The sequence below is a fragment of the Mauremys reevesii genome, linkage group 11, assembly GCF_016161935.1.
Source record: "Mauremys reevesii isolate NIE-2019 linkage group 11, ASM1616193v1, whole genome shotgun sequence".
Taxonomy (NCBI): Eukaryota; Metazoa; Chordata; order Testudines; family Geoemydidae; genus Mauremys; species Mauremys reevesii.
The window spans coordinates 17,100,632-17,122,547 of NC_052633.1; the positions used below are offsets into that span (position 1 = coordinate 17,100,632).

The following is a 21,916-nucleotide window of genomic DNA, read 5'->3' on the forward strand; positions in this document are numbered from 1 at the left end:
CCCCATGTGGTAGTCAGGGGGCATGGCCTATTCAAACTATGGGTAACCTGTGTTTGGGGAATTTCCCCAGGCACCCCACAACATCTGTTGAGAAGCCTAGTACTTCTATACTACTCCCCAGGCGCCGCCTTTCTGATTTAATCTGCTGAACAGGCAGGGTGCTGACATTTTGATAACCCTATCTTACTTGGCACAATTAATGAAAGCAGTAACATTTAAATAGCAAATGTCAGCTGATCTAGTTTCTTTAATATCTCCTCAAGGAAAAAAAGAAATCAGAGCAGAGTTCTTTGTAAATGTAATACATCTTGCTTAATCCAATGGCAAGATTTATTGTTTATTTCACTACCCTGCCTATTTATAAGCATGGATTTACCAGGAAGAAGAAAAAAGAGAGAGAGAGAGCTTCACATGCATATCTTACTGCCCAAATATCAAAGCTTTTTACTCTAAATTGTGTCCTACCAGACTCAGCCTGTTTCTTTAATCCTTAAAAGATGGAATTTAATTTTTAAATTCTAACAGTACTGCCACTTAACAGTTAAATATATGTTAACATACATCTTATGTATACACACACACACACACACAACACTAATAATACATATTAAAACACTAATATAAATAATATATATTAATTTGGTAATGTTTGTAAAGTACTTTAAGTATTTAAAGTGCTGTCTAAAATGCTAGGTATTATTAACTACTATGGGCCACACCGTGTCTTTCAGATTAGCACTAGCAAAGGGTAGCCCCGGGGGTACAGTACCTCAGACATACTCCTCAGAAGCACGTCGCCCTATTCCTGTCTTGCTCTGTGGGGAGAAGTAAATTTCTACACCCCTTAAAAGGATGTAATTTATTTTCCCCATTGCACATAGCTACTGTATCTTGCTACCAAGGAGGGGTATAGACCCTCTCTCCACACCCAAAATTCTGTGCCAGAGAGTGAGGTACTCAGATACAGAAACTTAGACAGACAGGTATGGACCACCTTCTGAATCAGATTACAAGGAAGATTGCCACTCAATCTATATCCTTACCATTTTATGGTCATTGACAATCATGAGCTCCAGATATTTCATCTCTTCAAATATACCACGAGATGCCTGTTGGATTTAAAAATATATTGTGAGAAATGACAGTGTGATGGTAATTTTTAAAAATAACTCTGCAGCTGGCCTAGGTATCTAGTAGCAGTGGGAGAGCCAAGTTTGTATCTCTCACTGGCTTCAATGGGACTACTCACATAAATGTTACTCGAAGTGAGTAAGTTTGCCAGAATTGAGAAAGCTCTTCAACTAGTGTAAATCGGCATCACTCCATTAACTTCAATGGAGTTACAGGAATTTACATCAGCTGAGGATCTGGACCATTTCATTTAGAATAAATTCAGATCCAAACCTCTTTGTCCAATGTTTACAGAAAAGGCTACTGTTTCCATAGAACTTAGTGTTTAAAAGACCCAGAAAACAACATATCCCTTGTTCCATTGTCATATTTACTAGATCTAGGAAAAAAGTGATTTTTTTAAAAATAGGTAGGGTTTGAAACCCCACACATTGTGCTGTATGATCCCAGGAGAAAGTTGATCTCATATAGACAAATGGGTACAAATTAATATTAATGAAACCTAAAATAAGCCACAAGCACATGTATGTGACAAAATGAAGTCCAAACTGATGTATCTAAACTAGTTATAATGTGTATTGTGTGATCCAAAATTGGGTTTATTAGGAAAAAAAATATGGACCGTTCTCACATCTGTAGACACATTTCTTACTTTTGGCTTTGGCCATGCCAATTCATGAGCCATGTGTCCATAGGAAAGGGCATCTATATAGTAGTCAGACTTCATCCACGGTTGTACTCTGTCCACATTAATATCAGACCTTAATGATCATTGAAATTTTAATTACACTTTCACTATCAAATTTCATTTCAAACTATACATGGTATTGCTGTCACTATATAAACTATATCTATTTTATTCTGTAGATTCAGGTTCAAATATAATGGCATCATTTGATGGAAAACAGTACTGTATTGTAAAAATATGAAAGAGATATTTTAAACTTTGTTTCAAACATCCAAAGGATTTTGTTTGCTAAGAACCAATGCTCACTTATAATTAAAGAATTTGGAAGTTTATGGAGCACTGCAGAGGTCTAAACTTAGTGTCACACTTACACTCACGGCCCTCTTTCTTCTCCTTTTCCTGAGCCACTGTAACTCAGACAGGAAGGACCACTCAGAACTAGATTCGGTCTCTGAAGAAAATAAAATTAACAGAACTTAAATAATTTAGTATTTATGCAGGAGAACATGCAGTTTAAATCCTTGTCAAAATGGAAACTCTTTACAGTGAGATTAATTAATATATCTTTATATCTAAATTAAAGATGGAAAATTTCAAAAGTTACAAAGTTTAGTGAAATCCTAAGAATATTCGATAAAACATTTTAGAAATCACTGTGATGTGGACACTTATCCAGTGGGAAATGGACTAAGAATACCTATTTCACAAATATTTAAAGGTGAATTGCAAAGCATTCTTTAAAATTCATAACTTTTAAGGATCCCATATCAATAACAAAGTATGTGAATAGATTTATAATTACAATTAAATATGCACTAAAAAGGGACATAAAGAGGCTAAGACCTGACCATACAGTTTTGCTTTTTCTCTTTCATGTGTTGATGACAATCACTAGCATCCAAAAAAATAGCAGCTGATTAAAGTATTAGTGATGAAACCAACAGCTATTCTCTGCCAGAAGAACCTAAACACAGGTCTTGATAGGTGAAAACATTTCAGTTCAATTTTACCATTTCTGAAATTCAATGTGATGATAATAAACTTGGCATACAGAAGTCAACTTGATAATGGTCTTTTTTCTTATTCTTCAGAAAGTTCAGCAGTTTAAAATAGGTGCCATTAACTTGAACCTCAAACTATTTACATTACAACTAAAATTATTTTTGTTACTGAAAACATAATGTAACCAATACATACCAACATTCTTCATTTGCTTTGAGGTTTGTGTTCCTAAAGTCCTCTGAATGATGTGTGGCCTGCCTGTGCTTTTCTAAAAAAAAGAATTTATAGAAACATTTTCAACTCATTAGCAATGCCAAATGAAAAGAAAGATGCACTTATTACAGTAGATTGACATCTTATTTGTTCTTTTCCCTGAAAGGAAATAGCAATATCCACTGACATAAATATAATATCTTTAAATTGGTGCTATGTATACTTTACCAGGATAACTTCTAAGCATTAGATTCTTAGAATATTAATCCAAACATGAAAGCCTCCACAATTCAGTATGATGTACTCTTCAATTGTAGAAGGCCTTATTTGGAGAACTCTCTCAGAGCAGGTTACAAGCTCCTGATTAACAATGCTGTATCTTTCTCCCGGGCCAGAAGAGGTGAGACAAGTCTCTCATTAGGATTAGTGGTCAGGCTTCTTGCCTCTTTATTTCTAATCCTGCCTCGTCTACTGACTGGCTGTGTGGCGAATCACTTGGATGCTCTGCCTCAGTTTCCTAATCTAAAACACGGACAATATTTATTTATCATGTACATTACAAAAGATGTCATAGGTATTAATTCATTGATTATAAATATCTTTGAGATCCTCAGAGAGAAGACATTAATTCAGTATGAAGTGTTATCTCAAGAATTCAAATTCTACTCTCTGCATACATACATATACCTAGATACAGTCTTACTGTACCTGCTCAAAAATAAAGGTATGCCTATTATAAATCACAAAGACAAGCTACTTAATTGTATTGAAACTCAACAGAAAGAACAGTAAGATTTAGGTCTCCTTCAACATAATTAATGCACAGTGCTGAAAATCTATATATAGGACAAAAAAAGAATAAATATATTGAAGTTTTCTCCTTTTAAAATGATAAATTTCAAAGTATCACAGTTTGATATATGCCCCATGGATCTCTGTCTTCCCTCCCTTGTCATTCCATCGCCTGATCTTGTCAAATAATGCTTTTGAAAAGACAGAATGCTATTTTTGTGTAATTCCTGAGAGATTTGTGTAAAACATGGAAGTAAAATATTCAAAAATTCAAACTGCACATGTACAGTAAATACAACTTAGTTTAACATACTGCCTTCCATTCCTAAGGTATCTGAAAGAACTTAACCAATCAAACAATGAGAGCAATGCTTGCAATCAAATAACTGGTGTGGACATCTATCTCAGGTATTATGCACAAAGCGGGAGATCAGTGCCTAACTTGCACTGACTTTCAAGTTGGGTCCCTCACTGCCATTTATGGCTCTAAAAATCTCCCTATAGACATTTTATTTTGGTCAATAGAAGAAAGTAGTTTTATTGAGAACAATACTCTTGTCCAAAACTATCCTCTATGCTCTTTAAAACTTCCACCTGCACACACACAGGTGGCAGAGATGATATCATTTTAAAATCTTCCATAAATTACAGTGATTGTACAAACGCTAAAAATAACCCTAATTATTTCTTTCCATTGCCTCAAGCTCTGTACTGCAGTATCAGCATGAAGAGTGAAATTCTACTGTCCTAGGAGAATAATCTCCCAATTGTCTATCTCCTAATTAAGAAGGGGTTACCAGATCCCCACAATAGTGAACATATGGTCAGTTTTCAACCAATAGCCAGTGTCATATACAGGTTACATTTAAGTACAGTATGTACCTTTATAACAAGGAGCCTTAATCCAGCTGCCACACTGAATGGTTCCTAAATTATTTTCCAATGGACTATCTGTGACATAGCACTCCATATGATTTTATGAAATATGCTAATGAGTGTGACTATAATGTAACTGGAATATGCTTCATGCAAAAGGTCTCTTGTAAGGTATCATTACAAATCTTATAATCTATTGAGTGTGGTCATCCTATTTGTATAAATGTATCATTCTTGTATCTGAAACTAGAAATATGAAATATAACTCTGAGGTCCTATTGTAATTATGCAAAGTGTGGGCCATTAATGGTGGTTTGGAATCTCAATGGCTCCCATCAACTAGGACAATTGGTTGTAAATGGCTCTATTTACTTGCAAGCCTTCCTGTGAGTCAGGCCAGGAAGAATGGAGGCTTGGGGTCTCACAGGACATGTGACCATGACACCTGGTACTGGAATCCATCTTAAACCTGGGGCTTTTCCATTCAGACAGAGAGGTAGGGACCCAGAGAGACAAAAGATTCCCGTCTTGTGCCAAAGCTATATAATGGGGTGGAACAGAGCAAAGGAGGCTGCAGTCATGAGAAATCCTGTAGCTACCACCTGAGCTGGAACAAGGACTGTTCCAGGGGAAAGCATTGGGCCCAGACTAGGAAGGAGTCCAGTCTATGAAAGAAACTTATTGAAACATCTGAGGGTGAGATTTTATCTGTAATCAGTTTCTTAATGCGGTAGTCTCCAAAGTGGGGTGCGCAAGAGGCTCCTTTGGGGTGCACGACAGGAGGAGCGCCGCCGAAGCAGTGCCGCTTTTTTTTTTTTTTTCCCCTTCAGCAGTTCGGCCAGGAGTCCAAGCGGCTTTTTTTTTTTTCTTCCCCTTCCCTTGGCAGTTTGGCCGGGAGTCCGAGCAGTTTATTTGTTTTGCTTCGACAGTTCGGCCAGGAGCAGGGGGTGCGTGTTCAAAAAATTTTTACTGACAGGGTACACGATCAAAAAAGTTTGGAGACCACTGTCTTAATGTATTAGGCATGTTTTTGTTTTATTTTGCTTGGTAACTTACTTTGTTCTGTCTGTTATTACTTGGAACCACTTAAATTCTACTTGTTATACTTAATAAAATCACTTTTGCTTATTATTGAACCCAGAGTTAGTGACTAATACCTGGGGGAGCAAACAGCTGTGCATATCTCTCTATCAGTGTTATAGAGGGCGAACAATTTATGAGTTTACCCTGTATAAGCCTTATACAGAATAAAACAGATTTATTTGGGGTTTGGATCCCATTGGGAGCTGGGTGTCGGAGACAGGAACACTTCTTAAACTATTTTCAATTAATTCTGCAGCTTTTTGGGGACGTGGTTCAGACCTGAGTCTGTGTTTGCAGCAGGCTAACATGTCTGGCTCAACAAGACAGGGTACTGAAGTCCCAAGCTCGCAGGGAAAATGGGCTCAGAGGTAGTGTCAGCACATCAGGTGCCCGTCCCAAGGGGGTTTCTGTGACCCAACTCATCACACTATCATTCTAACTAGGATTAACATTACCTGAAGCATCTTTGGGCTGGAAGTCACAACAGATCATTCAAAAGATATTCAAAGAGTGTATTACCCTCTACAGTATTCTCTGAAAGTATTACTTATCACACAAAGACTAACGATCTTGCAGTTCCTTTGTGGGACTCTGTTGTCATGTTCACTGTTACCAAAAGAGGTTTTAAAAGAAACCAGTTAGAATTACATCACTTTGTGTAATTTATCATGCCCTGATGAGGTGCCAGGCAAGATACAAAGCCTGAAAATCCTCATCTTGATGTCTCTCAGATACCCAAAACCCCAGGATGTCTCTTGGAAATCAAATAAAAGTGCAGAAGTATCCCACGGGAGAAACATTCCTGGTCTATTGTGCTGAAATTTGTAAACTAGCCTTTGAAGAATAGTCAGCTCTGTTTACATCAATGCCTTCAGGAGCAACTGTACAAACATACTATACTTAAAGAGAGCCACAAGTTAAGTAGAACAGGTTCAGAGTGTGAAGAAGATATTTGGGTAAATATATTCTTGATCCAATTTATTCATCTATTTGTATCAGAGTCATTACATACCGGCACTACAATCCTCTGTGATAACTACCCAGCTGTGGCACTCTGTATAGCGTGCCTGACCTCAGCTCCAAAACATAGGTTTTCAACCAAGTCAATGAAAGGATTAAATTCACTAGCTCAGACAGTAGAGGAAATTGGTAAACACTTTTATAGACCACAAAGCATTCACCATGGGAATAAGCCCTTAGACGCCACCAACATGAATGGCCTATTCCCAAATCTAAAGTGAATTTAAGATTAGAAAATTCAAGTTAAAACATGGAATTAAAAATAAATCTTTAATAATTCAGATTTGCAAGTTACTTGTGAGAAACATACTGACATTTATTTCCCTATGTTAAGTTCTCCTCACACCTTCTATTGGCAACCTTAATTATCACTTCAAAAAGTTTTTTTTCCTCCTGCTGATAAGAGCTCATCTCAATTGATTAGACTTTTCCTGTTGTTATGCATACTTCCACCTTTTCATGTTCTCTGTATGTATAAATATTTCCTGTCTGTGTGTTCCATTCTATGCATCTGAAGAAGTGAGCTGTAGCTCACGAAAGCTCATGCTACAATAAATTTGTTAGTCTTTAAGGTGCCACAACTACTCCTGTTCTTTTTCCGGATACAGACTAACATGGCTGCTACTCTGAATACTGACATTTAGGCATCCCTGTAACAAACAAAACCAAAAAAATTACAAGGCAGTATAAACTTACTGCACTGTGGGTCAAATCCATTGGTTCTATGAAGTACACATAGGTGCTATCTTCAAACATGCCACTGGAACATTAGAAAGAAAAAGGAAGAGATTTAGGACCAAAATAAGTACTAAGGAATAATTTTAATCCAACAAATGGTCTTTGGTCAAATAAATCCAATTGTACTATTTAAAACTAGTGAACAAGACAGCATAAAAAATTCCAGTGGTAACTGGCAAAATATAGTAGTGATGCACATCTGCAAAATCAATTTTGTGCTAGACAGGATCCTTGGTAATGGAATACTTGACACAACAATGGAAAGAGTCAAGATCTGATCTTGGTCGTTCCTAAAACACCAATTAATATGCAGAAGACAACAAACACAGCTGAGTTATATACACATAATCAACAAAGAGCTGCTGGCCATATACTATCTTACATTATTTACTTACATCAAAAATAATAATCGAAAGACTGATTTTTCAAAATTATAATTCCTGGTCTCACTGTACTGGAATCACAGTAATGCAGGGTTTCTCAAACTTCACTGCACCACGACCCTTTTATGACAAGAAAAAATAACTGCATGACCCCAGAAAGGAGGACCAAAGCCCAAGCCCAATGGCCTCGGGCAGGGGGCCAAAGCCCAGCCCCACCACCTGGGGTAGGGGGACCAAAGCTTGAGGGCTTCGGCCCCACTACCCAGGGATGAAGCCCTTGGGCTTCGGCTTCAGCCCTGGATGGTAGGGCTCTGACTTTGGCTTCGGTCCTGGGCCCAACAAGTCCAACGCCAGCCCCAGCAACCCCATTAAAACAGGGTTATGACCCACTTTGGAGTCCCAACCCACAGTTTGAGAACTGTTCTAGTAATGTGAAGAGCTGAAGTCTGATTTTTGTTCATATTTCTGATCTCTTATTTGTTTGAATCAGCCATCTTGATTAATTTATTTCTAGGTATTTACAATCTGTAAGGGTTTCGCTAGACAGCACCAAAAATTTCTAGTATCCCTGGTGCTTAAAAAATGAATTAATAGCAGTGGTTAAAGCCAGGTATACAGAAGGTAGGCTCTGTACTGTACAAGCTTCCCCACTTTGTCTTGCCAATGCACCTCACTCCTGACACAGAACATTTCTACTATTCCAGTCCTGAACCTGTCTTGAGGAAGAAACCGAAGAACTAAAGGGAACAGAAAAAAAAAATCAGAACATACAGAAAAGCCATCAACCAAAAGCTAAAATCCATAGACAGGGCAAAGGATATAAGCAGTTTAAAAAACTGCAATGCCAATGAGAAACTCCTTAGCTGAGCATGGTCAGCAAGGCGTTCACCGAGAATACTTTAGAGGAGTCACTGAGTTACTAGCCACTATTCTTGAAACAAGACTGGTCTGCCTGTACCTCAGGATGCCAAAAATCTTTGAAAGCTCGGAGAATTTCAGTCTGTCTCATGCCAAGAGATGAAACCCAAGGACAGGAATCCAAGAGTAGCAAGCAGTTAATATAGTCTCTTTGGAGGAATGAAGATTTGCACTCACTTAAGTCCATTACATGTTGAAAGGGCAGCTTTGGAGTTCTGGACACCTCTAATGTTTCCATGATAGTAACAGTGCTCTCCACCCTAAAAATGTGTAAAAAAAATAAATACATTAAATTATCATTTAATTCTAACTGAAAAATGGATCCTACATACCAAGTGAAGAAATTTCAAGGAAAGAGTCTGTTATGTTAACAATCACTGAGTCTCCTCATCACTAATAAGGGGTAAAATATACTGTGCCTAGAAAAAAGTACATTACTTATTTATATATGGCTTCCAGCCATAGCAAAGGTTGGTCTTTCCTTACTTAAACTCACAATGCCATTAATTATTTTGTTTCCTTAAAGAGCAATTTCCCTTTCAAAAATTATTCTTTAGATGTGGTATTATGGGGGTCCATATTTATGATTTCTCAGTGATAGCCAGATCAAAACTGTTGAAATTACAAGTACTTTAAAAAATAAATAAATAAATAAACACTAACCCACCACATAAGCTCTGCCTGGAATCTGAAAGTCAAATTTAAGGTTGTCTTGCTAAAAAGTCTTCAAGAAGGAAACTTTATATAATGGGAACTTTAATTAAACAATATGGTGGTTGAAGCATGACTACGGAAGAAAATCCAGATAAAAAACTCAGAACTTTATTGTCTCTACTATGCAAACTGAGGTAAACATGAGTAAAAACTTGATTTTGCCACATAAAAAGATGTGATTGTAAAACAAACAAGGAGCAGATAATTTGACTAAGAAGATGATATTTGTACATATCAGTAGACAATACTGAGACAAAACCCAGACCTTAAATAAAATATATTAGTAAAGATCCACAAGTATGTTGGGCACTTCATAGACAGATATGAATGCAAAGTCCATGCCTCAGAGAACTTACAGAGTAAATAGTTAACCTTCACACATGAGAGGAAGCGAGAAGCAAGACAAGAAATGACTATATGAGCTTCATCCACGACAAATTTGTTCTGTTCTCCTTTAGCTCTGCCATAATCATGGTGAAACAGCACTATTTCTTCAATTTCATTGATGAACATGTGCACAGTCTCAATCACCTATTTTGCCACCATCTACTTCCTCTCACATAAACAGAACTTTTTTCCCCCATCAGAAAATTTCTGAAAATATTTTTTAGCACTTCCTGACCAGCTCCAATTAGGACACAGTTTTAACTACACTAATGCCTACTACTAGTTCCATAGGAGCACTGCCTCATTCCATGCACAGAATGGTGCTCTGGAAATGAGGCACTCTTCAAAGACTGGACCCAGGCCTCTTCCATGGCATACCGTATAAAATGTGTGGACAGACTGTGCTTGCCCCTTATTTGGGTGCCCAGTGATGGGGAGGATGTAATTTGCAAATTTGCAGGGTCTGAATAAAGGCAAGATAAAATTGAGTAATCTTAGCTGGAAATTAAGACCTTTTATTATTTGATAATATCAAAAACTCAGGGGACAAAAAGGAACCCCACTGAGAAGCAGAATGACATAATAAGCAAGAGGGAAATATGGGAGCCAGCAACAGAGAGAGAAATAAATGACAGAAATGTTGTCAAAATATTCTTTGGTGTTAAAAAACACAGTCTCAGGAACAATATATAAATGATCTTCTTCCTTGTCCCAAATCCTTTCTATTTAATTTCTGTATGCTGTGAAAGTAGAGCAGCACTGTGGTATTAATAAATATTTAATTTTGACTGTAAGTAGTCAAGTCTTTGAAAAGAAAAATTAAAACCTTTAGAGTAATCTATGGTTCTATACTTTAGGCAACTGCAAAAATACCAACAAATTACTAGAACAAAATCTATATCCCGTATCTATAGCCTGATAGGTTTAAAATCTAATTCTATCCTTATTACTGAATAGCAAAATTACTAATCCCTAAATTACAGTGAGCCACATGAGTCATTTTTTGATGGGACTGCTAAAGCCTTAAGAGACTGTTCATTGTGAATAAGGGTGGCAGAATTTCATTTCATGTGAATAGTTCAATTCAGTAAACAAGTACAGTGCACTTGATTTTTATTATTAGAAGGCTGGCAGCAAGAGCAAACCTAGAAACCATTCAGGCCTTACATACTTACATTGAAAACATGAGTCTCAATTTAAATTTTTAAAGAGAGTGAACATGTAAGAGAAAGTGCTGAAGAATTTAGAAGCTTTTAATGCCAGATCCTCAGCTAGTTCATGTCAATGTAGTTCCACTAAAGGCAATGGATTCATGCTGATTTACAACAGTTAAGGACCTGACCTTTAATATAGGTCAACAACAATCCTAGCTAAAATCAAGGTGGAAAAAAAATGCTTGCAATAGTTTTATTGAGAAAAGTGTAAATACAGTGCTGTCACACTGCTTCTTCCAATTGTTCTAACTTACCATGTACCCTAAGGAATCACCAGGCATGTAATACTTTTTAGTGAACTGTAAACATCAGCAGCAATTTCATTTTGTATCTTGTTTATTTTGTTAAATGTTTTGTTCAGAATCTGGAAAAAGTATAGCACAACCTTTACTGTGCACAATTAAGTTCATATACTCTAACAAAATTAAGTAAATAACCATTGTTACATGACAGTTACCCATATATGCATTATGCACTGGCCTGTATTCTGGAGTTTATGGAACTCGTCTTATTTAAACAGTTCTTCCTAAGAGCTAAATTATGATTATTTTACTCACACAAGTAGTTCCAAGAAATTTAATAGGATTACTCATGGGAGTGAGGAGATCACAATTTGATCCTGGTTATTTTCACCCCTATAATAAAGCTATATACTCTAGTTCTAGAGAGAGATGTTTTCATCAAGATTTCACTTCTCTATATTCAACAAGAAATAAACAGTTTGCCATTCGTCAAATATATCTAAATAAGACTGAGCAGATTAAAAAATCCCTAAGAAAGATATTTTCTTTATTTTTGTTAATTATGCCTCTTGTGGACCATGTGACCTCAAGAGCCCTATTGGTGTTTCTAAGTCAATCAACTCAGAAAATATCCTTCAGAAAGTTTGGATCTAATTACTGCAGCATGCAAAGGTGGCCCATTTGCTGAGTCTAAAGTTCTAATATAATCCTCCAGTTAGACTCATGATTCAGCAACCGCAGTGCTCATTGCTGGTGCTGCAGCTGACAGTTGCTTGAGTCTGTGTAAAAGCCAGAAGGGATTGTTTTCTTGCTTCCTTTGGCATTTTTGCCTGCTCTCTTGAGTAATGTCTTAACAAAACTAAGCAATTCCCTTGATATGCTGCACGAAATTATTTTTTCCAAGGAACAGAGTATAAATTGATACATTAGAATAAAAGCTACTGTATTTGAACTCTAATTAAGATCTTCAATGAGGAGGTCAGATTAAGCAAATGGACATACAGCAACTGGACAAATAGCAACCACATAAAGGGTGAAATTCACTCTGGTTGTGAGGGCGTAAAAGTAAGATTTACATGTTGTGCTGTCCTTCTGGCCCTCTGAACAGAGACAAGTTTCCTGAAAAGTGACTTGCGACTTCTACTGTACTCTATTATCAGAGGGGTAGCCATGTTAGTCTGGTTCTGTAGAAGCAGCAAAGAATCCTGTGGCACCTTATAGACTAACAGACGTTTTGCAGCATGAGCTTTCGTGGGTGAATACCCACTTCTTCGGATGCAAGCAGTGGAAATTTCCAGGGACAGGTGTGTATATATAAGCAAGCAAGAAGCAAGCTAGAGATAACGAAGTTAGATCAATCAGGGAGGATGGGGCCCTGTTCCAGCAGCTGAGGTGTGAAAACCAAGGGAGGAGAAACTGGTTCTGTAATTGGCAAGCCATTCACAGTCTTTGTTTAGTCCTAAGCTGATGGTGTTAAATTTGCAGATGAACTGGAGCTCAGCAGTTTCTCTTTGAAGTCTGGTCCTAAAGTTTTTTTGCTGTAGTATGGCCACCTTAAAATCTGCTATTGTGTGGCCAGGGAGGTTGAAGTGTTCTCCTACAGGTTTTTGTATATTGCCATTCCTAATGTCTGATTTGTGTCCATTTATCCTTTTCCTTAGAGACTGTCCAGTTTGGCCGATGTACATAGCAGAGGGGCATTGCTGGCACATGATGGCATATATTATCTATATTATCACGTGCAGGTGAATGAACCGGTGATGGTGTGGCTGATCTGGTTAGGTCCTGTGATGGTGTTGCTGGTGTAGATATGTGGGCAGAGTTGGCATCGAGGTTTGTTGCATGGGTTGGTTCCTGAGCTAGAGTTACTATGGTGCGGTGTGCAGTTGTTGGTGAGAATATGCTTCAGGTTGGCAGGTTGTCTGTGGGCGAGGACTGGCCTGCCACCCAAGGCCTGTGAAAGTGTGGGATCATTGTCCAGGATGGGTTGTAGATCCCTGATGATGCATTGGAGGGGTTTGAGCTGGGGACTGTATGTGATGGCCAGTGGAGTCCTGTTGGTTTCTTTCTTGGGTTTGTCTTGCAGTAGGAGGCTTCTGGGTACACGTCTGGCTCTGTTGATCTGTTTCCTTATTTCCTCGTGTGGGTACTGTAGTCTTGAGAATGCTTGGTGGAGCTTTTCACCTGCACGTCCACCAATGTAATATATGCCATCATGTGCCAGCAATGCCCCTCTGCTATGTACATCGGCCAAACTGGACAGTCTCTAAGGAAAAGGATAAATGGACACAAATCAGACATTAGGAATGGCAATATACAAAAACCTGTAGGAGAACACTTCAACCTCCCTGGCCACACAATAGCAGATTTTAAGGTGGCCATACTACAGCAAAAAAACTTTAGGACCAGACTTCAAAGAGAAACTGCTGAGCTCCAGTTCATCTGCAAATTTAACACCATCAGCTTAGGACTAAACAAAGACTGTGAATGGCTTGCCAATTACAGAACCAGTTTCTCCTCCCTTGGTTTTCACACCTCAGCTGCTGGAACAGGGCCCCATCCTCCCTGATTGATCTAACTTCGTTATCTCTAGCTTGCTTCTTGCTTGCTTATATATACACACCTGTCCCTGGAAATTTCCACTGCTTGCATCCGAAGAAGTGGGTATTCACCCACGAAAGCTCATGCTGCAAAACGTCTGTTAGTCTATAAGGTGCCACAGGATTCTTTGCTGCTTCTACTGTACTCTGGCATTTATGGCGATTTTAGAAGTCTAAGAGCTCAGTTAACTTAAACAAAGACATTCTTGCCTTTACATTTATTTTATATCCTTCCTTTCTCTCTGCTATTCTACATTCCAGTAATATAGTAATCATCCCTTGTGCTATCTAAATCAAAAAAACACACACCTATTTTTGTTCCCCTGTCTCCTCAAAGGACTAGGTCATGCAATCCTCTCTCTCAAGGGCAAAATTTATCTCTGTCCAAAGCCTATGCACTGCTTAAATTCTACTTTAGCTCTAATTTGAGGACTTAAGTGGTGCATAGGCTTTCTGCTGACATTCTGAAGAGGGGTGAATTTCACCCAGTATGTATTTTTCTGATTCATGGTTTTATAAAAACTCTTGCAAAGAAAAGCCATTGCAAGTGTTTACACTGACTTCCCATCACAACTTAGCCTTGCACTTTTATGCGAAGTATTATGTTTAGGCGAAGTAAATGTTTAATGAAGATTTTAGTGATTGTGACCTCTAGTGTGGGAGCAACTGAAAAAATTATACTTTACGAACTGTAGCTTTCATCTTTGGCACTTTCATTTGCAGCTAATTGCCCACACTTTTAACAATTTTTCTCCTGTCATCTGCTGAAGAATCTTCATCAGATAGACAAGATCACAATTCCTTGATATATGTGGTAAATGCCTTTTGGTATTTGATAAATATTGTAAACAACACAGAAAGTTTGTGTTTTACTGCATTATCATTGTATGGGGGGAGGGGAGAATAAGTCTCTTATTTAATACATATAGTACCTTAGAAAATTGTGGTTTTCCATCTTCATAGTGAATCTCCACATAATCGGAGGATAACAAATCACTGTAAAAAAAAAAAAGATTGTGTATGGTATTTCTTAAAAACAGAAAATGTAGATGTAATCGCTGTAATTTTATCATTTTAGCTGAAATTCTTGAATCTTTTTTTTCTAACCTAGTAAATTAAAAGAATCAAGAAAGCTGTCTCCAGAAAATGGCTTGCTGCTGCATTTTGAGACAAGAAAGACTTTAGACTAAGGGGAATTTGACTCACTGGCTGAATTTCCATTATGTTAGTCTTACATTAGTATGATTTCATTTGTTTTTAATGTATACAATAATTAAAATGAATATAAATTGACTCTATGAGTTTTGTTTCCACTGGGTCTAACTGACCAATGTATGGTTAGTTTAATTATTGTTTTCAAATAAGTTTTATATATATTATTCATATCAAAGTAATACACAGACACAGTGCCTGTCCCAAGAGCTTAAAGTCTATAGTGAGAAAAAACATATTACAGATTATCTATTAACCTTAATCACCCCTCTTCCTATCTATTATATTAGTTCTTTACTCAACCTTCATCTACAAACTCAAACTATTTTAGTAACTCTTAACATTTCTTTTCAACGCCTCTAATATCCTGGCAGGACTCAACTCAACTCAGTCTCACCCTTTATCCTTCCCAAACTTCCTTGCCTGAAAACTCCTTCTCCCTCCGCAAAAGTCCCCGTTCTGTCAAAGAGATGAGAAAAAAAATATAAAACACAGCCCTAATACAAGAGGAGATTGTGGGTATAGTGGAAACATGCTGGCTACTCCGATAGCTGAAGACTCAGCACTTGGGTGCCAGAGGGCTGGCTCCACTCATGGAAAGAGGGGCTTCTGCTTCATGTAGTGTTTGGGGGAACTGGGAGCAGCATTGGTCCTGGTGTTCCCAGACTGCCCTGCTGCCACTGCCCAGCAGATAAGCAGGGAACCATAAATGGGTCCGGTCTCTACATATCTGGGACCGCTTCAATGCCCCAACCACAATGAGTTAGAGCTCAATCCAACAAGACTTTGGGCACTTTGGCCCTGATAAAGTAAAGCACTTAAACATATGTTTATAGAACTTCTCACATGCTCAGTTATGCAAATTTTGTGAGACAGTGCATCACATTGATGGACAGCATCCTGATCATCTTGCACTGTCTCCCAGTACTAGCACCTCCCCAATGCCTGGCACATGTTCCCGCCTCACTGTGCCAGCCAACACTAACAAACAGCCTAGATAGTATCTGAGCTGTACTTAGTAGTGCTGGAGGCTCATCAATATGCACTGCAACCTTTTTGAATCACTACGGAGAGGATAAACATAACTGTCTCTAGCGGTTTGTGGTCTGATTGTACTATTTTACAGGGTGACCATATTGGTAGAATCACTCTACCCCAACAACGCAGCCAAAAATTCTTTTTCTTATTGGATGTACCCTTGTTCAGTTTCTACCAAAACTCTACTAGCGTATGCAATCAGCAGCTCCTGCAACAGAGCTACCCTCAGTCCCTTCTTGGATGTATCACATTGTAGTGTCATTTGTTCTCCAAACTGGCAGTATTTTAACTTAGGGCATCTGTAATAAGTTTTTGCTTTCTTTCAAATGCTTGCTGTAATGGCACTGACCAGTCTCATTCCACATTCTGCCTTGAACATTGATCTGTGGGCTCTGTCACTGCTGCCAAATGAGGACAGAATTTAGATAGGAAGTTTAATTACTACTCTCAGTTACATCAGGGTGAGGAAGGTACTTGATCCAAATATAGAGGAAGACCAAAAGGTGCCCCTTACTCCACCTGCCTCTCCTAAGCACAGCTCACTGGAATGCAGAATCTGATCATCATCTAGGCCTACTGGCCAGAGCACTCTCTTCGCACAGTATACATATGCAAAGGCTTGTAAATTCAGTTTGTAGTGTCTCAGAAACATAATAAATGAGGCCCAAACTGCAACTTTGCAGATTTTCTCTACCACATAATGTGTACATTGCAGATGTTTTGGATCTGGGCAACATAAAGGGAAGACACATTCTTGGCAAGTATGAAAGGACCTTGAATATTAAGCCAGGGAGTATTATCTATTCATCATGTAATACAAAGAGTACTGTTCTTCATATATTCTACTAGCAGAGGTGCTGATGACTATGAAGCAGATTTTGTTACAAAGAAAAGCATGGATCTATTGAATTCTACGGCTCAACAGGAAGAGCAGAATATGCCTGAATCACATGATTCAGGCCCCATCCAAGAAAGATCAAGACATGATTCCTAATCCTGAAAGACTCATCCTCCTTTAGTGCCATGAATAGAATGTAAATGCTTCATATTCTACAGTAGAACCTCAGAGTTACAAACAACAGAGTTACAAACTGACCAGTCAACCACACACCTCATTTGGAACTGGAAGTATGCAATTAGGCAGCAGCAGAGACAAAAAGAAACAAAAAAAATCAACCAAATACAGTATACAGTTAAACATAAACTACTAAAAAAAGGGGGGGGGATTTTTCTTCTGCATAGTAAAGTTTCAAAACTGTATTAAGTCAATGTTCAGTTGTAAACATTTCAAAGAACAACCATAACGTTTTGTTCAGAGTTATGAACAACCACCATTCCTGAGGTGGTCGTAACTCTGAGGTTCTACTGTACTCTGAAAAGCCAGAAGAGCTGTCCTCAATGCTAAGAAATGTATGTGTTTCCTATCTGAGCTGGACCAGGTTCCCTCAGCTATAAGGTGTTCCTGATCACATCCATTTTGGTGATTTTTTATTTGGCATAAGCAACAGAGAGTCCTGTGGCACCTTTAAGACTAACAGATAAGGTGCCACAGGACTCTGTTGCTTTTTTACAGATCCAGACTAACACGGCTACCCCTCTGATACTTTATTTGGAATAGTGAATTCTGTCTTTATAGTCAGACTGGATTTCTAGAACTACTATTTAATGGACTATCAAACTGTTGGGAACCCAAACCCTTCCATTCATTACATCTGGAGAGTGATTCTAGACCTGGAGCATAAACCTCATCAGTTTCCTCATATGTAAAATGATCTCAGGAAGTAATCCTGTGCACAAGACTATGAGACTTATCATTTGGAAAGCCAGTCTAATGGGAAGTGCTCCTGAAGCTTTGGTTGATTCAAGTGTGAATCTTGTTGATTATCTTCTCTGTGTCATGATCCACAGGCCTTGAACCCAAGTCCGCAGGGTTCACAGGAGCAGCCATGCTCCAACCCACCACTTGGCCTGACTACTGCTTACCCAGGACCCAGAGGGCCAGACCCAGTTTGAGGCTCTGCCCCGGAGGTCTTATTGGCAGAGTTCCAGAGCAGCAGATTGGCCCATTGGTCCTACTTACACCAGCAGCAGAAACAGGAAACTGTCTGAACAACTAGGATCCACCCTGCTCTGAACTGTGTGCCTTGTACTTCTAGCTCCTGCTCTGGCAGCTTGACTTCCTGGCATCCTGACCTAGCTTGATCCCTAGCATCTGACTTGTAGCTCTGATCTCCAGTTTGTCTCCTGCCTCTGGCCCTCTGGTATCCTGACCTGGCCTGACTCTGGTTACCAACTTGTGGCTCTGATCTCAAATCTGTCTCCTGCTTCTGATCTGCCAGTAACCTGACCCAACTGACTCTCGACTCCGGTCTCATGATGATTGTGGATCCTAGTCTGGCCACTAGGTCTGGCTGCCCATGACTCTGCCATGACAGGTTATTTGGACAATAACTCTAAAAGACCAAGCCCTGTGCAAGAAGGATGATCCCAGCCGCACCGCCACAGTCGCCAGAAGCACTGGATCACTCGAATGGGCCTTCCACCTCCAGGCAGAAAATCAATCACTGAAGGCCCAAGCAGCACAGCTGATGGGGGAAACCAGCAGCAGCAGGAGTAAGTGAAGCAGCTTATTGCTGAGAATGCTGTGCTGCAAGCACCACCTGCAGTGCCCTGCCCTGAACAGGAGCCTGAGAAACCCTTGCCTGAAAGGTTCAATGGGAACTGCTGGTGGTTCTCAGGCTTCATGAACCAATGCCACATTCTGTTCCTGATTTATACCTCTGACCAGTTCAAGGTGACCTTAGTAATCAGCCTACTGACAGGAGACATTTTAGACTGAGTCTGCTGGAAGGCGATAGCCCAGCCCAGTGCTGCCATAGCCCAACCCAGTGCTTTCTTCAGTTGATATCAACCATCTTTGGTGACCCACCCTAAAGTGACTCCATCAGGGACCAGGCACAATGGCCTCCTATGTGGCACAATTCTGCAGCTTCACAGAGGATACAGAGTGGAACAAAAGCAGTGCAGTGGTGGGGCTTGCAGGAAGAAATCAAAGATGAACTGGCCTTTGTAGAGATGCCTACAAGCCTAGATGCTCTTGTGGACCATGCCATCTGCATAGACAAGCAGCTGCGAGCACGACCTCACCTTCTGCATCACCTACTGAACCTACACAAGACAATCTGACTCATCACCGGCTCACTCCTGAAGAAAAAGAATGGCACTCTCAGTGCTATCTGTGCTTCTACTGTGGCAAACCTGGCCATGTCATCTCAGCCTGCTGAGTAAGCATACCAAGGAGCTTGGGGAAACAAGCTGGTCCAGACACAGTGGGGAGAACCGACCTGATCCTTGAGGGAAGAGAATTTCCCTGTACCCTAGTCCTCACTGAGACACACAATGAGCCCCACCTAGGGGCCTCTCATTTGCTGATCCCAAGGGACGCCCAGCAGATCTCCCTCCAACAGGCCCTCATCAGTTCAGGAGCAGCAGAAAAATTTATGGGTGCCGCTACAGCTCAGGCCCTACAGATTCCCCTGTGACACAAGGCCATGCTAGACGTGATTTAAACTATTGATGGCTCCCCACTGTCCTCAGGTCCAGTTGTGGTAGAGTCTTTTCTCCTAGAGACCATTATTCAGGAACACAGAGAAATAACTTAATATGGCATGATCGATCCCCTCCATTTCCCCCTGATCCTTGGCATCTCCTGACTAACCCTTCACGATCCCCTCATTTGTTGTTGTGATAAATGAAGGGGGAGTAGCTCCCTTTTATGGACACCCAGCCAGACAGTTAGCTACAAAATCCCTATTAGTAGCTGTTCTCTACGTGCTTTATCTGTAAAGGGTTAAAAAAGCCCACAAGTAAAAGGAAGGGAGTGGGCACCTGACCAAATGAACCAATGGGAGGGCTAGAACTTTTTAAAATTGGGAAAAACCTTTCCCTTTATCTATCTATCTGTCTGTTCTCTGGAGAGAGGAGGCACAGAGCAGCAATGCTGTAAGAAGCTATAAACCAGGTATGAAAAACCATCAAATCATACCTAGGAATTACTTATCTGAAGCCTCAGACATGTAAGTAGATCAGGGAATGTCTAGGAAGACACGATTAGGTTTCTCTCTTATTTCTTTATGGCTTGTGGACTCCTCTGTGCTAACCCCCAAATGCTTTTGTTTTGCTTGTAACCATTAAGCTGGACCTCAAGAAAGCCATTCTTGAGGCTTAATTATTATATTTGCTCTTTTAAAATCTAGCAATAGCCTAAGTTCCAAATGTATTTTTTTCTTTTTGTTTTTAATAAAATTTACCTTTTTTAAGAACCGGATTGGGTTTTTGTGTCCTAAGAGGTATGTGCATATGTTGTTTAATTAACTGGTGGCAACAGCTGATTTCCTTTGTTTTCTTTCTCAGCTCTTCCCTGGAGCGGGGGTGAAAGGGCTTGAGGGTACCTCACAGGGAGGAATTCCCAAGTGTGCCTTCCTGGGTCCAAAGGGGTTTGTTTGTTTTTTAAACTTGGATGGTGGCAGCATCTACCCATCCTAGGTCAGAGAGAAGCTGTAACCTTGGGAGTTTAATACAAGCCTGCAGTGGCCAGTATTAATTTTTAGAATCCTTGTGGGTCCCCACCTTCTGCACTCGAAGTGCCAGAGTGGGAAATCAGCCTTGACATGGTGTCAAGAATGAAAGGTCACTTTCCCAACAGAATTCTACTGACATCATGGTCAGGGTTCAGTGAGTGCAGCACCCAGGCACAAGAAGGATCAAGTAGGTTTAGTCACCTGCCCCCTCAACTTCCACAACTATGCTGACATCTTTGAAAAAAAGAATGCAGAAAGCCTCACCTCACATTGAGACTATGATTGCCCCATAGAACTACAACCAGAGGTGAAGATGGGGTTTAGGTAGACATATGCAAAGTCAGAGCCTAAACTGGCAGTGTTGCGAGAATAACTCCAAGAGAACCTAGTGTGACGGGTTAGATCACAGAAACCCCCTGGGAGCTGCCACCTGATGTGCCAAGACTACTTCTGCCCCTGCTTTCCCTGCCAGCTCGGGACCTCAGCACCCTGTCTTGCTGAGCCAGACACTCCCGTCTGCTCCAACACAGACCCAGGGTCTGAATTACTTGCCCCAAAGCTGCAGGCTTACAGAAGTGTTCTTATCTTTAACACTCAGATGCCCAACTCCCAATGGGGTCTAAACCCAAATAAATCTGTTTTACCCTGTATAAAGTTTATACAGAGTAAACTCATAAATTGTTTGCCCTCTATAACACCAGTAGAGAGATATGCACAGCTGTTTGCCCCTGGCCCCGCCCCCAGGTATTAACACATACTCTGAGTTAATTAATAAGTGAAAAGTGATTTTATTAAATACAGAAAGTAGGATTTAAGTGGTTCCAAGTAGTAACAGGCAGAACAAAGTGAGTTACCAAGCAAAATAAAATAAAACACGCAAACCTAAGCCTAATACAGTAATACAATTGAGTACAGATAATAGCTCATCCTGAAAGATGTTTCAATACGTTTCTTTCACAGACTGGATGCCTTCCTAGTCTGGGCACAATCCTTTCCCCTGGTACAGCCCTTGTTCCAGCTCAGGTGGTAGCTAGGGGATTCCTCATGATGGCTCTCACTTTGTTCTGTTCCACCCACTTAGGATT

At 39.7% G+C, this 21,916-nt stretch overlaps 1 protein-coding gene across 12 annotated transcripts in view; it reads right to left on the reverse strand.

The window, feature by feature from the left end:
- The window catches only part of ADAM23 (ADAM metallopeptidase domain 23), a 199,921-nt gene that overhangs the window by 109,521 nt on the left and 68,484 nt on the right, over window positions 1–21,916 (reverse strand). For all 12 annotated transcript variants that reach the window (XR_005586049.1, XR_005586050.1, XM_039493898.1 and 9 more), the window contains exons 4-9: window positions 14,934–14,997; window positions 9,022–9,104; window positions 7,502–7,565; window positions 3,017–3,089; window positions 2,191–2,270; window positions 1,044–1,109 (exon numbers count right to left, since the gene is read on the reverse strand). Coding sequence is in view for 10 of the 12 variants with exons in the window: in XM_039493898.1 (XP_039349832.1) it covers window positions 1,044–1,109; window positions 2,191–2,270; window positions 3,017–3,089; window positions 7,502–7,565; window positions 9,022–9,104; window positions 14,934–14,997 (430 nt within the window). In the remaining 2 variants the exon portion in view is untranslated. The remainder of the gene's footprint in view (window positions 1–1,043; window positions 1,110–2,190; window positions 2,271–3,016; window positions 3,090–7,501; window positions 7,566–9,021; window positions 9,105–14,933; window positions 14,998–21,916) is intronic.